The sequence below is a fragment of the Phaethon aethereus genome (genome assembly GCF_964289735.1).
Source record: "Phaethon aethereus genome assembly, chromosome: 28".
Classification (NCBI taxonomy): Eukaryota; Metazoa; Chordata; class Aves; order Phaethontiformes; family Phaethontidae; genus Phaethon; species Phaethon aethereus.
The window spans coordinates 1478355-1491157 of record NC_138604.1 but is presented as its reverse complement, the minus strand read 5'-3'; the positions used below and the strand labels follow the sequence as shown (position 1 = coordinate 1491157).

General features: G+C 57.3%; 3 protein-coding genes across 3 annotated transcripts; 2 read left to right on the top strand and 1 right to left on the bottom strand.

Annotated features, from left to right (window-relative positions):
- Positions 1-2573: 2573 nt before the first annotated feature.
- Positions 2574-5207, top strand: LOC309414310 (polyamine-modulated factor 1-like). Its single transcript, XM_082011618.1, has 5 exons — positions 2574-2916; positions 3038-3143; positions 3602-3702; positions 4475-4670; positions 5051-5207. Exons 1-5 carry the CDS (start codon positions 2684-2686, stop codon positions 5102-5104), a joined length of 690 nt encoding a protein of 229 aa, XP_081867744.1. The 5' UTR covers positions 2574-2683; the 3' UTR covers positions 5105-5207.
- A 2384-nt stretch (positions 5208-7591) lies between these two features.
- On the top strand, positions 7592-8810 carry BGLAP (bone gamma-carboxyglutamate protein; the record flags this gene model as incomplete). Its single annotated transcript, XM_082011403.1, has 4 exons — positions 7592-7652; positions 7966-8010; positions 8096-8162; positions 8365-8810. 4 exons carry the CDS (start codon positions 7592-7594, stop codon positions 8495-8497), a joined length of 306 nt encoding a protein of 101 aa, XP_081867529.1. The 3' UTR covers positions 8498-8810.
- Positions 8811-9910: 1100 nt separating this feature from the next.
- Positions 9911-12223, bottom strand: PAQR6 (progestin and adipoQ receptor family member 6; the record flags this gene model as incomplete). Its single annotated transcript, XM_082011533.1, has 7 exons — positions 9911-10178; positions 10310-10621; positions 10832-10922; positions 11034-11179; positions 11407-11534; positions 11761-11887; positions 12153-12223. The coding sequence occupies 7 exons, from the start codon at positions 12221-12223 to the stop codon at positions 9911-9913; spliced, it is 1143 nt and encodes a 380-aa protein (XP_081867659.1).
- Between the last annotated feature and the right edge of the window lie 580 nt (positions 12224-12803).

Here is a 12803-nt window from a genome sequence, read left to right as displayed (position 1 = left end):
CAAGAGCAGCCAGGTGTGTGAACACATCCTGGCAAGTTCTTAGTTCCGTTTTTTTAAATTAAAGACTTACTGGCCGAAGCAAAAAGCCAGTTCATTCTTTAAATTATTTTAAACTTTGCCAAACTTCTGAGGAGGGGAGTCTTAACAGACTGCGGCAGAGCCCTCTGTTGGGTCGGGTGCTGATTGCAGTTGTACTGTGGGAAGCTGGAAGAAGAGAATAGTCAAGTAAATTTCTTCAATCACCCACATTTATTTGTAGAAGGTGTGAGACAAGAGTAACCTGGAACTACTTAAGACCTTATTTACTGCGTTTTGCATAGATCTGTACATACCTTTTTTTTTGTATGTTCTTGGAAAATGTTTCCTATCTCTCATCCTTCAAACAGCAAGCTGGCTGATAGGCGAGTTAAGAGTTGAGTTGGCTGTTTGTAATTAGCTGATGGCAATTTTGACACCTAACCTGTGTTTTTAATCTGTTGTTACTTAATTTTTTTTTATTATTTTAGGGAAGCTTATTCTGATTTCTGGGGGACTGAGTGGTTGTTCTGTGACCTTGTTCAATGTGAGTGTCAATACTGCATGTTCAGGGTGGCTGCTGCCACTTCCCATCTTTAGTTAGTTTAAGCACAAACAAATGCAGAGTTTGGAAGTGTCAGATTGCTGTGCTGCCAGCAGCCGAGCTGAGAACTGAATGTGATTTGAGCTACAACTGGATGTGAGGTGGGGAAGGAAAAAAAAAGCTTGTACTGGCTTTTGATCCAGTTCAAACCTGATTGGCATGTTCATATTGAATAAGAAGTAATGGTTCACTAATACTTTGTAAGTTTAAATCCTGCTTATCCTGTTTGGGGAAGGGCAAGGACGATTCTTTGCACACTCTTGCTGGATCAAAATCTTAAGCTATGGTCTGTGTTTTTTACCAGATGAAAACTTGCAATTGAGTGATGAAGCAAGAGGCTTTTCTTTGGGGAGGAGGAATAATGAAGGGATTTGTTTGACTTCACTCTGCTGGTCTCAGTATTTGAGATTTGCCTCTCGTGATGCCGGCCCACGCATGGTGCTCATCCCAGTTAGTTGTATGTCTGAGAGGTGAGAGATACACCTCCAAATAACAGATGTATATCGCCACCTCTGTTCATCTCACTGCCGTAACAAGGAATTCTTGGTTGTAGTGCTGATCCTGCCAAACTGTGGCTGCTGCCAGGCTCTTCGCTGTCTTTTCACCTGGGACTTGGCTAAGTGCGGCTCTTGTCTTTATCCTGACGTCTGCAGTTCAGCCCATGCAGAGGCTGGATGTGCCACAGTTTCTGCTGGAGGTGGAACAAGTACAGACAGATGCTGTTTAAGGGCAGAACTTGGTTATAAGACACAGTACTCTTTAATGGGGTTGTAGATGAGTCATCAAAGGCCTTTTAATCCCACCTTTGTTATCTGCAGCATTAAATAAGGTGATGTATGCCTGAGCCACTGACAGAGCTGTTCGAGCAGTGTGTTCTGCAAGCTGCTCTTCTGTCACTTTTTTGTTGTTTTAAAAGACGACACCGATCAGCCCTTTCTGTAGTAGCAGATTCTGCTCTAAAAAGTGGAACAGCAGCATCGCAAGATTGCAAGGAAGTATCCCGAGCATATGGTAGCCCGGTTCTCACACAAAGGCAGTAGTAATACCAGTACTAAAAGAAATAATAATGATAAGCCTGGGCTGATTACTAGCAGGGTAAGTCTTGGTGTGTGTCGTGGAAGCGGCAGACAGCACGAATGTAGGGAGATGCTCTCAAGTTTAATATTTCTCTCTTAACCAGCAAAGTTCTTGACAACTAATAAACTTCAGAAACCTTCAGTTTGACACCTGAGTGTAAAAGCGCGCTAGTCTTGGTGAGAGAGTCAAGGGGGTCTGCCAGTTTCTGTTGTTTCACAACCGTGCTTGCTGCTTTTTAACGCTTTGCCTTCTGAGTAGCACTAGGAGGGACCTGACCAGCTGAGACTGCCTGAAAAAACGATGACAGTGACTGCGTGCAAAGCCGAACAAACCAGAAAAAACATGCTAAAGCACGTGTAGGTACCTGAAACCACAGATTATTTGCCAGCCCAGGTCCTCTTCTACAAACCGTGGTTAGCTCTTGCAAGCAGTGTCTTGACAAGGGAAAAATGTATGAGATCTGTTGCTTTTTTCTCTCATTTTCTGTGCTGAACTTGGATTATTATTCCCTCTTTCAATTCTTCATCGTTTTATTTCGTTGAATGGCTGAGTATATTAGCCAGCCTGTGAGTGGACTTGGGTGGGGGCTCCCAGGGGGGTCTCAAGAGAGGGATGGTTTATTATATTTATGACTCTGCTTTAGCGGCTAGCTCGCTGTTTCCTGCCGTTGATGTGGCAGGTGAAGCAGTTCAGCCCCCTGAGATTTTTATAACTTTTTTTTTTTACGCTTAAGCGATTCCGTGCGGCCCCGCCCCCGGCGCTCGCGGCCCCGCCCCCGGCGCTCGCGGCCCCGCCCCCGGCGCTCGCGGCCCCGCCCCCGGCGCTCGCGGCCCCGCCCCCGGCGCTCGCGGCCCCGCCCCCGGCGCTCGCGGCCCCGCCCCCGGCGCTCGCGGCCCCGCCCCCGGCGCTCGCGGCCTCCCTAAAGGTGCGTCTTCGCGCTTCTCTGCGGAGGGATGGAGCGCGCCCCTTCCCGCATGCGCGGTCGGCATGGGCGGGACCCGAGTAACCACCAATGGTAGCGGTGCCCCGCGGCGGCGGCGGCCAATGGGCGGCGGCGGCGGGGCTGTTGGGCGGTGGGACATGGCGGCGGCGCGGAGTGGCGCTGAGGAGGCTGCGGTGGGCGGCGATGGCGGCCCAGCCGTCCCGCCGGCGCCGGGCCGCGACCAGGTCTTCGCCACCGTGGTGGACACTTTCCTGGAGAAGCTGGTGGCAGCCGGGAGGTGAGGCGGGAGCGCGGTCTCGCCGGGGCGGGCCGCTCTGTGAGAGCCGGGGCCTGGCCGAGCCCTGCGGCGGGGAGACCCCGGCCCATGGCGGTGACACCCTCCCCCTCCGGTGTTGCAGCTACCAGAGGTTCGCAAACTGCTACCGCTGCTTCTACAAGCTACAGCCCGAGATGACCAGGAGCATTTACGATCAGTTTATATCCCAGCTGCAGACGTCCATCAAGGTGAAGCAGACCATTAGGGGCTGGGGGGTGTGCGTGCCTTCGGAGAGGCTTCCAGCCCTCGGTGTGAAAGCGCTGAACACGTTGATAATTAAGGGTAGCAAACACATTTCTTGAATGGCGAAACCAGAAGGTTAAGACTGTTCCCCAGAGATTCTTCCAGACCACTTTGTCTTCCCCAGAAAGAGCTGTAGAACCATAGAATCCTTTAGGTTGGAGAAAACCCTCAAGATCATTAGGCCCAACCGTAAACCTAACACTGCCAACTCCATCACTAGCCCATGCCCTTAATTTCCATGTCTACACATCTTTTAAATATCTCTAGGACTGCTAACTCAATACTTTGTGATTCCCAGGATGTAGCCTTTATCCAGGGAAAAGCAAGGGCTCACAAGCAGAATGATGCCTATGTCAGTTCAGTTTGGGTCGTGCTGAATCCCTGTGGCATCCTTCCTTTGCAGGAGGAGATCCAGGAGGTAAAGGATGAAGGGAACCTGGAGGTGCTCTTTAATTCCCTGGATAAAATCGTGGAGGAGGCAAAGAACCAGGAAGAGCCTGCGTGGTATGGATGGTCTTGTGGAAGGCAGTCCGGGGAGTGTGTGTGTGTGGAGGCATGTTCCTTCAAGGGTGAAAGTCAGTTCCCTTGTGATGTTTTGGTCATGTTGATGTGTCCTGTAAGCCTTGTGCTGCACGGGAGTTTTTTAAACTTCATGTATCTTAACAGCAATGTCATTGCATCTGAAACATCTGAGAATAAGTTTTATTTATGCTTCTCTAGGTCATGTATCTATCTATGCTTCCTCGCTGCAAGGAGGAGGTTAGTGCCATGGAGACCAGAGGGGAGATAAACAAACTCAATTCTGAATAATTCAAAAGGCTGATGGCATGTTTTAGCCACAGCTACTGGTCTGATAGTAGAGCTCACATCAGCGCTTCTTGTTGGGACTCAGCAGGCACTGGAAGTTGTACACGCTGCCTTTTGTTTGCCCAAAAGGCAGGCTGGGTCTTTTAACTGAAATCGTCATCACGATTTCTTGTTTCTGTGTTTGGGGAAGTTAATTACATCCTGCCTGCCTCCAGGCCTGAACTGACAGCAGAGTTTTGGGAAGGACTCCTCCCGTCCTTCATGTACGGCATTAGGGGGCTGCGCAATGGCTGCCCGTTAGACGCGCGCGTTCTCGCTGTCCTCAAGCATCCAGTGCCAGAGGTAAATTGCCGGAGTCGGTGAGCTGATACGTTACAGCAGCAGCTCCTCTTCCAGTTGAGGTGCGTGAGGCTAATTGCTCTACAAGATTATTGCTCTCTGGTTATTTCACATCCCAGTTTGTTCCCAGGCGTCCCAGTGGGATCCCGGAAGAGGACGTTCGCAGCGCTATGGTGCCGTACCTCCTGAAGCACAGGTTGTACTTGCAGAAAGTCCTAAAGGAGAAGGAAGAAGAGAACAGGAAGGTAGCGGAGTCTGTGCTTGCAGGGAGAGATAGGATTGCAGAGCTGCAGCAGCTGATACAAGCACGCAAACATGCCTGGCAGGTAAAAATAAAAAACAGACAAATAAAAATCCCTTCTCTTTGCAGCGTCAGCCCGAACGAAACACTATTCTGTGGCTTGACTAGCAAATGGCTGCTCTATATTTAAGCTGTCCACTTGTCAAAGGCCTCACCAGGAGCCAAATACTGCTGAAATTGGCTTGGGAGGCCTGGGCATTTTCACTGGAGATCTTGGATATTTTTCCCTGTGCGCTGGGTGGGATGTTTCTGTGAGTGAGCATGTGGGATCAGTGGGTTGTATTCCGTTCATGCTGGGGATGGCAGCGACGCTCTGTTTTACATCAGCCTGCTTTGTGTCCTGAACGCTGGCATCTGTGGAGAAAAGCACTTTGCTGAGTTCAGTGGTGGTTGTTTTCCTTCCAGGCAATTAGTAAAGAGCAACAAGAACTCATCATGACATTCAAGGAGCCCCAGTGAGGCTGTGGGGAGATTCTGCATGTTTCGCAGGAGGAGTTTATCCTCGTCTCGGAAGTGCTAACAATGTGGCGGGGAGTGGGACTCTGTGCATGGCGTACTTGCGTTCACCTTGTCAGGCCAGAAGAAACTTGCAGTGGGACTGAAAAGCTGCTGGACATGCACAATTCGATCAAAGTTTGTGAAGAAATAAAAAAGAACACATCAGGATCTTTGGAAATACATGACTATTTCCTATTCCCTGCTCATCTCAAGAGGGAGGAGGGTCCTGCAGATCTGGTAGCCAGAGCACATCTGTATGCTCACACACTGCTTCAGCGCTGTGACGGGCATGATTCTAGCTTACTAAAGCCAAATTTGTAGCCTTGAAGGTATTTCAGATGTGCATTAGAGAAAAATTGGTGCCTTACGCACAGAGGCTGTGCTTTGTGCAGAAGTGAGGAGCCAGGGAGCTGCAGCACATGAAGCCCAGAGTGGGGTAAATGCTACCGTGGCGTTTTGTACAGCGGGAGTGTAAATAGCCACATCGGACTCTTCTGCCACATTTTTGCAGTGTTCATTTTCAGTGTCTGTGTCTTTAAACAATTCTCCACCCATGCCCCATCAGAACAGACATGCCAGCAGCTGCTTTATCACAAGTTCGTCGTTGCCTTTTATTCTTTTTGTCCAGTTATTTTCCAGCCCTGCCCCTCTCCCAGCAGATACACACTGAGGGCGCTTCTCTGAGGACCACAGTGTGAGGGACCTGGGGACGTGTCCTTCGTGTGTGTGGAGACGAGCGAAGGTTAGAAGGGCTCTGCCTCGACTTTGCGGGCAAAGGGATTTAATGTTTTCCTATGAAACCTCCACGTTGACTCCTGGAACCAAATTGGGTTTGGTTTTACCCATCTGGAGTTGTTGTTTACTGTCTCATCAGACGTTTGCCAGCCAGGGAAGCGGGGACTCGCTGGAGTCTGTGCCGGGGCTATAGTGCAGCCCTGCAAGTGAGGTTTATCTTCAAGATGAAGAAAAGGCTGGGCAGATAATGAGGAGAGTCTTGCTGAGCCTGAGAAGGACTGACTGTGAGTCTCTTTCCAACAGACACCAGATCTGTCAAGGGCAGCAGGTTCTCTGGTCACCTGTCATCCTCCTCGCCTGTTGTGCCCTTTGGCTGTTAGTACGTGCTGTCCCAGGGAGAGGCTGTGCCCTGTGTGGTGGGGAAATACAAATTCTGAGCGCAACAGTGGTGATTTCCACCAAGCAGGAGCCTCTGTTTTCAATTAGAGGGAGCCAGAGCCTGCGATTGACTGACTGAGGCATATTTTCCTTCTGTCGTAAACAAGCCTTCCCTCACTGCATTATAATCTAAATAAATTAGAGCTGTTGTTCCCCCGGTCTTGGCTCCTGCTATGTGCACTTGGCCCGTGTACTCTGTAGTTTACGGGTTTGTTTGACAAAGGCTCTGGCTTCAGCATTTCTCTCCTCCTCCACCCCAAAGCCTCCGGTTCCGCTTTTCAAGACAAGGCTGGATTTATAGGATCTGAAACTCTGGAAAGTGGTCAGGATCCCAAAAAGGAATGGCACCCCAGGCAGCCCTGGGAGCTCCTGCTGCTCGGAGCCCTCCTGGAGTTAAATGGGAGCAAACTCTGGAGGTGGGTGAGCACCCTCAGCACTGCTGGGGTCTTGTGGAGAGTAGGAAGTAAAAGGATGAACAAGAGATTCTCCTTCTCCAGCTGCCCCACTCCCCTTCACCTCTGCTGGGTGCCTGAACCACACCAGCAGCACACTTTTTGTTCTTGCAAAGCCCTGTTTTGGGGTTTGAAGACGTGCTGGACCTCTTTCTGGGGTCCTGGTTCCGGGAACAGGCGCTGCCTGGGGCCCAGCCCTGCCACGCAGCATCTGCCCCATGGGATGTGGTATTGGAGAGCTGCAAGGGCACCTGCTTGCCCTCTCAGCCTGGGTCGTGGCAGTCGGCCCCGGCAAGGGGCTGTGATGATGGTGATGCCGCGGAAGGAGCACGTGTTGGTCCCCGAGGCAAAAATTGGACAATGAGTCCCTGTTGGCCCTGCGCAGAGAGGAAAACCCTCTTTTGGCAAGAAACTCTCCTAGTGCAGCAGCCACCCTGCTGGGATCCAGCAGTGGGAACTGGGACAGAGACCAGTCAGTGACTGGGGAGTGCAGCAAGGAGTCCCACCAGTGCCCCAATCTCCCATCCCAGTTAGGGGCTGGGGGACTGGGTGCTGCCAGGCGGTAGGGCTGGGCCCACCAGCAAATCTCCACTGGCCCAGGGCTGCATTTCCCTCCCTGTGGGCTCTGGCTGGTCACGGGGGAACCGAGTTCACCCCAAACCACAATTGCTGCCTGTGCTGGCAGCTCCCGGCCCCGGCGGATGTGCTGGAAATAGCCCTGACGGGGCTGCGGGGCCCCTCCTTGACAGCGGTGGCAGCACCCTATAAAGCCACTCGGGGACCAGGGGCTGCACCGAGCACAGCGCCCACGCGGAGAGGCACCATGAGGCCCCTCATCCTGCTGACTCTCCTGGCCCTCCTCACCCTTGGGCTGTGCCGCAGAGGTATGGGGTGTGTGGGGAAGGGGTGGGGACAGGCTGGGGTGGCCATACCCCGGGAAGGGCTCTGCTGTGAGCTGGAGGGAGCAAAGGGGGTTGGAGGGAGGTTTGCTGAGCCTTGGGGTGGAGGATGTGGGGCTGGAGCAGGGGAACAGGGATCAGGACTCCCTTTGCCAGGCTGGGGGCTCTGGGCGAGGAGGGGTCAGAGCAGGGGCAGGGGCTGAAAGCCCCAAAAGGAGGAGCAGGGTGAGGGCACAGCCTGCACGGGGCCTTCCCGAGCCCACCGGCTGCCCCAACCGCTTCGCGCCATCCCTCGCAGTGGCTGACCGCTCCATCAGCGCAGATGACTCGCCCAGCTCCGAAGGTGAGTGTCTGCGGCGGGATTCGGCTCCGCTGCCCCGGGGATGGGGGGACCCAGCTCTACCTGACCCCCTGCTGTGTCCCCGCAGCCTTCATCTCCAAACACGCCAGCGCCGAGGTGGTGCGGAGACACAAGAGGAATTACATCTATGACAGGTAGCGCTTGGCCCCATTGTGCCAGGGACCATGGCCCCCCCCCCGGTGACACCGAGGGGGGGCAGACATTCCCCATCCAGCACATCCAATGAAATCCTATTTTTGGGAGGAGCCCCACTGGCTGGGCCCTTCCCCAGGAGCCCCCGCCCCCCTCGCGGTCTGGGACCCTCCAACCTCCCCTGCATCCCTCACCTGTCCCCAGCAGCATCTATGGCATCATGCGAGACCCACTGGAGGCCAAGCGCGAGGTGTGCGAGCTCAACCCCGACTGCGATGAGCTGGCCGACCACATCGGCTTCCAGGAGGCATACCGGCGCTTCTACGGCCCCGTCTAGCCCCAGCCCTGCTGGGTGCCGGGGCTGAGCTCAGAGCACCAACCTGCCCCACGCAGCCCTCCCTTTGCATCCCTTTCTGTTAACCGTGGAAAGAAATAAATGCACAAATGGTGGAGCCAGCTCCTTCCTCGTCTGAGGGCGTGGGGGGGTGAGGCCGCAGCAGAAGTCATCCCTATGGCATTCCCACGAGGCCGAGGACCCCCAGCCTCTTCCACCCTCTTCCAAAGGCTCCGGGGCAGAGCAGTGTCCATCACCATCCGGTGTCTGTCCCTGGCAATGATGAGCCCGGTGCTTGCACCACCATTATCCCAGTTTAATTTAAAGCTGCCTGTTCCAAGGGCCGAGTTATTAGGGAGCAGCAGCGCTGCTCCGTGTGCCCCGCAGCCCTGCAGCAGGGTTTCCCTAGCAAACCACCATTTCTTTAAGGCCGGGTTGGGGGGAGAAGTGGGGGGAGATTGGGACCCCAGTCGCATGCATGGTGCTCTGCCTGGCCACAGCCATGGCCCGTGCGCCCATGCCTCAGGCTGGGGGTTGCTGGGCTCTGTCTCTCCTACCTGCCCTGAACTACCTGCAGTGTTGCTGCTGGGTCCCCACATGGGGTGACATCTCTCTTCTCCCCCAAATTCAGCTCCTGTAGGGCCCTGGCCACAGCTCCTGGGATCCCAAGGCACAGGACCCCGGCCCACGCTGCCTGGCTCAGCCAGGACCCTGGGGCCAACTCCATGCCAGGCACTGACCCCTGCTCCCACCAAACACAGACACCTGCACCCTCACCGTGAGCCCAAATCCCTCAGCTCTGCCTCCAGCCACAGGCCCCGCAGCCCTCGGCTGCCCCCAGGCACCCAGCGCCGGACGCTGAGCAACGGCAGCGCTGCGGCGGGACCGTGCGTGGCTGCGGCAGAGCGGTGTGTGCCGCAGCGGAGCCATGCACGCTGTGCTGGAGCCGTGCACATCACACCAGGCTCACCAGTACTGCTGGGCTGTGACAATCCACAGGCAGACACAGACCCCCAGGGTTACGGCACTGCACCTGCTGGGAAACGGGCCAGTGGGGTGGTCCATGGATTTGGGGGTCCCACGCTCTGGGGCTGAGGCTGGGTGCCTCTGTGCGGGGCTGCTACGCGGGTTAGGTGCAGCACGCTACGCTGCCCGCCCTGCAGTGAGGAGTGTGATTAGCCATATTTAAAAGGTGGAGAAACTGAGGTGGCAGGGGGGCAGCTTGGCTGGCTGCAGCGGACTGAGGATGGGGGGATGCCTCATCTTATGACACCCCAGACACCCAGCAGCAGGACCCAGGCATCTGAGCCCCTCACCCCCCTCTCCCCACACTCTGGGGGGGAGCGGGAAGCTCTGGGGGTGCCAGGTTGTCTGGGTCTCCAGAGCTCCTGCGGCCCAGCAACTCACCCTGCAGTGTCACAGGTCCCTGTGGCGCCCAGCCTTGGTGGGGACACTTGAGGGGCTGACAGAGCCGCCAGGAGCCCGAGGCAAGGCAGTGGTGAAGGCACAGGGGATGGCAGCATCACCCAAAAGGGCCAGTCCCGCAGTGCCAAAGGTGCCGGGGAGCCCGGGGGCGGGCAGCCATGCCCGGCGCGAGCGCACATCACAGAGGACGGCCTCCAGCTGGAAGTGGGTGCCCAGCACGGCGCAGATGTGGAAGAGCTGGTGGCTGTGTCCTGCCGGGCTGAGGCGCCAATGTCACCCCGGGCACCGGGACTCCTTTCCCAGCTGCTGCTGCAAGGGGTCGTTTTGGGGGCAGGGGACGGGAGCCGCCGCACTGGGAGGCACTGGGAGGCACTGGGGGCTGCCGCTCACCGGTGCAGGCCAGGCGCGAGGCGCTGCGGCAGGCAGGACGCGAAGAGGAAGCCAGAGCGCGGCGCGGGGAGCAGGCGGTGGCGGCTCCCGGCCACAGCCGCATTCCAGACGCAGTTACTCTGGCAGCAGAAGAGCAGCTGTGGGGAGGTGGGTGAGCGACGGGGGGGGACCACCCCGGTGGTGGCAGACCCCTGTCCCGGGACACCCCGACTCACCTGGTAGAAGAGCCGGATGCTGTTGTAGAGGAAGGGGTACACGAAAGCCGCCGTCCGCAGCACCTTGCTCAGCCGGGGTCGCTCCAGCTCAGGAAAGCTGTGAAGGGGGAAGAGGGTGGGGGGACACGGACCCCTGTCAGCCCCCACAGCCAGGCCCCTGCAAGTGCCTTGGCTTTGGGGCAGACCCACTGCCTGAGCAGGGGGTCCCAGCCCAGAGACACTGCAGGACCCCAAAGCTGAGGAGGAGGAAACCTCCAGCCCCAGTTTCCATCCCGCCGCAGCACTAGCGCTTCTACCCAAAACATACCGGCAGCAGCAGGAGAGGCTGGTGCAGGCAAAGGAGTTAAAAGCAGCCGCGGGGACAAAGTGACGGTGCACGATGCTGCTGACGCAGGGGCCTGGCATTGCACAGGCACCGCAGGCCACTGCACAGCATCACGGGGCCAGTGGCTCCCTGTCCCTGTCCCTGTCCCCGTCCCCATCCCCAGGGCCCCGCTGCGGTGGCTCACCCGGGCTGTAGAGGCTGAGGGCTCCGTAGTCGCGCGAGGAGCGGACGCCGCAGCGCAGCTGGAGGCGACGGGGGAGATGAGCCGCAGGTAGGTGAGCAGGGGCCGGTAGCAGGGCTCCTGACGCAAATCCAGGGGGGATAAGAGCACTGGGAAGCACCACACAAAATACCTGCAGGCACAGCGTATATTGGGGTGAGCTCCATCCCTGTCCTCACCTCCATCCGTTCTTTGTCCTCATCCCCACCTCCGTCCTTTCATCATTCCCCTCCTTGTCCCTGTCCCCATCCCAACCCCACTCCTGTCTCTCCCGTATCCCCATGCCCATCACCATTCCTGTTCACGTCCTCATCTCTGTCCCTGTCCCCATCCCCACCGGGTCGGTAGGACGTGCGTCCCAATGTTGACCGTCTCGTTAGTCATCTGGACAGAGGGGAGGACACAGTCAAGGGCTGAGCTCTTGGGGTGCTGGTACCCTGACATGATCCCATCTTCCCAGAAGATCTGTGGGGACATCAGGGTTGGTCAGGGGGACATGCTGGGGGCATTGGGGCAGCCCCAGAGAGCTGCTCTGGTCTCGTGGTGGGTGGGGAAACTGAGGCAGGATGCACTGGGAGTGTCTCACCAGCTGCAGCAAGGCTGGGTGGGGAGCCCAGGTGATTTTTCCACCTTGGATGAGGGAATCCAGGGGAAAAAATCTGGGGGCAGAGCCCCAGCATCACCCAGCCACACGTGCCCGAGGCACCTGACGGACCCTGAAGGTCTGTGGCAGCTTTATCCTCGGGGCTGGAGGTGTCACGGCACCGGGCCACAGCCCATGTCCTGTGGAAATGGACCGAGCCCAGCGGGTGACGGGGCTGCAGGAGCCATGACAGCCGTCCCCAGGTTGGCTCTCGGCTCGGGGCAGCAGCTTTCTCCAGGAATGCGACCAGCAAACCCCGCTCCCTGTTTGGCTCTTCCAGAGAGCCACAGCGGGGGGCGTGGGTGAGGCCCCCCCAGGCCCAGGACGGGGTGAGCACGATGGGGCCATGGGGAGGGGGCTGCAGCAAAGAGCCAGGTCCTGCCCTCGTCCCCTGCCCCGCCGCATTCTCCGTCCCCGTGGAGGCTCCCGACCCCGCTCACCTGCTCTGGGGATGTCCCTGGTTAGGCGCAGGCTTAGGACCCGAGGCCACCACAGAGCGGGGAGGCCCCATGGACACCCTGCAGCCCCCCCGAGCCCTGGCCAAGCCAGAGAGGTTGTGTTATGCAGGGACCGGGATGAAGCAGGACACTGAACTCGGCGGTTGGGGAAGCGTTTCCCCAGTGGGGAAACTGAGGCACGGCATGGGGAAAGCAGCCCAGCAGCACAAGGGGAGTCCTGAGTGTCCCCACCCACCCGCCAGCCCAAAACTCACCCAGGGGTTTAGAAGGGGGAAGAAAAAACAAAAAAATCACCAGACCCAAAACAACCCAAAAGCATCCGGAGGCACCTCCCACCCCCCTGCGTTGCGCAGGAGAGCGGAGCCGGAGAGGAGCACCGGTGGGACGGTGGGCGACGCCGCGCTGGGCATCCCCTCCTCACCACCGCGGGCCGGGGGTCTCGGCCCCACCGCTGCGGCTCGCCGCCCTTCTCCCCGGCACCTTCCTGGGCTACGGCAGAGGAAAGCGGCCAAAGGGTCCCTCCTGGCAGCCCCCGCCGACGGGCGGAAGGGGCCGTCGGGGCCTCGCAGGGAGCTTTGTGCTGGAGCCTCGCGGCCTGCTTTGGCTGAAACCCCCCCAAATCTCCCCTAGGCG

What these genes read in the sequence shown, in the direction of transcription:
- LOC309414310 (XM_082011618.1), top strand. Translation starts at nt 2,684, where the DNA reads ATGGGCGGGACCCGAGTAACCACCAATGGTAGCGGTGCCCCGCGGCGG. An exon ending in AAGCTGGTGGCAGCCGGGAG is followed by an intron (nt 2,917 to 3,037) that starts GTGAGGCGGGAG and finishes CCGGTGTTGCAG; the next exon opens with CTACCAGAGGTTCGCAAACT. An exon ending in CACGCAAACATGCCTGGCAG is followed by an intron (nt 4,671 to 5,050) that starts GTAAAAATAAAA and finishes TTTTCCTTCCAG; the next exon opens with GCAATTAGTAAAGAGCAACA.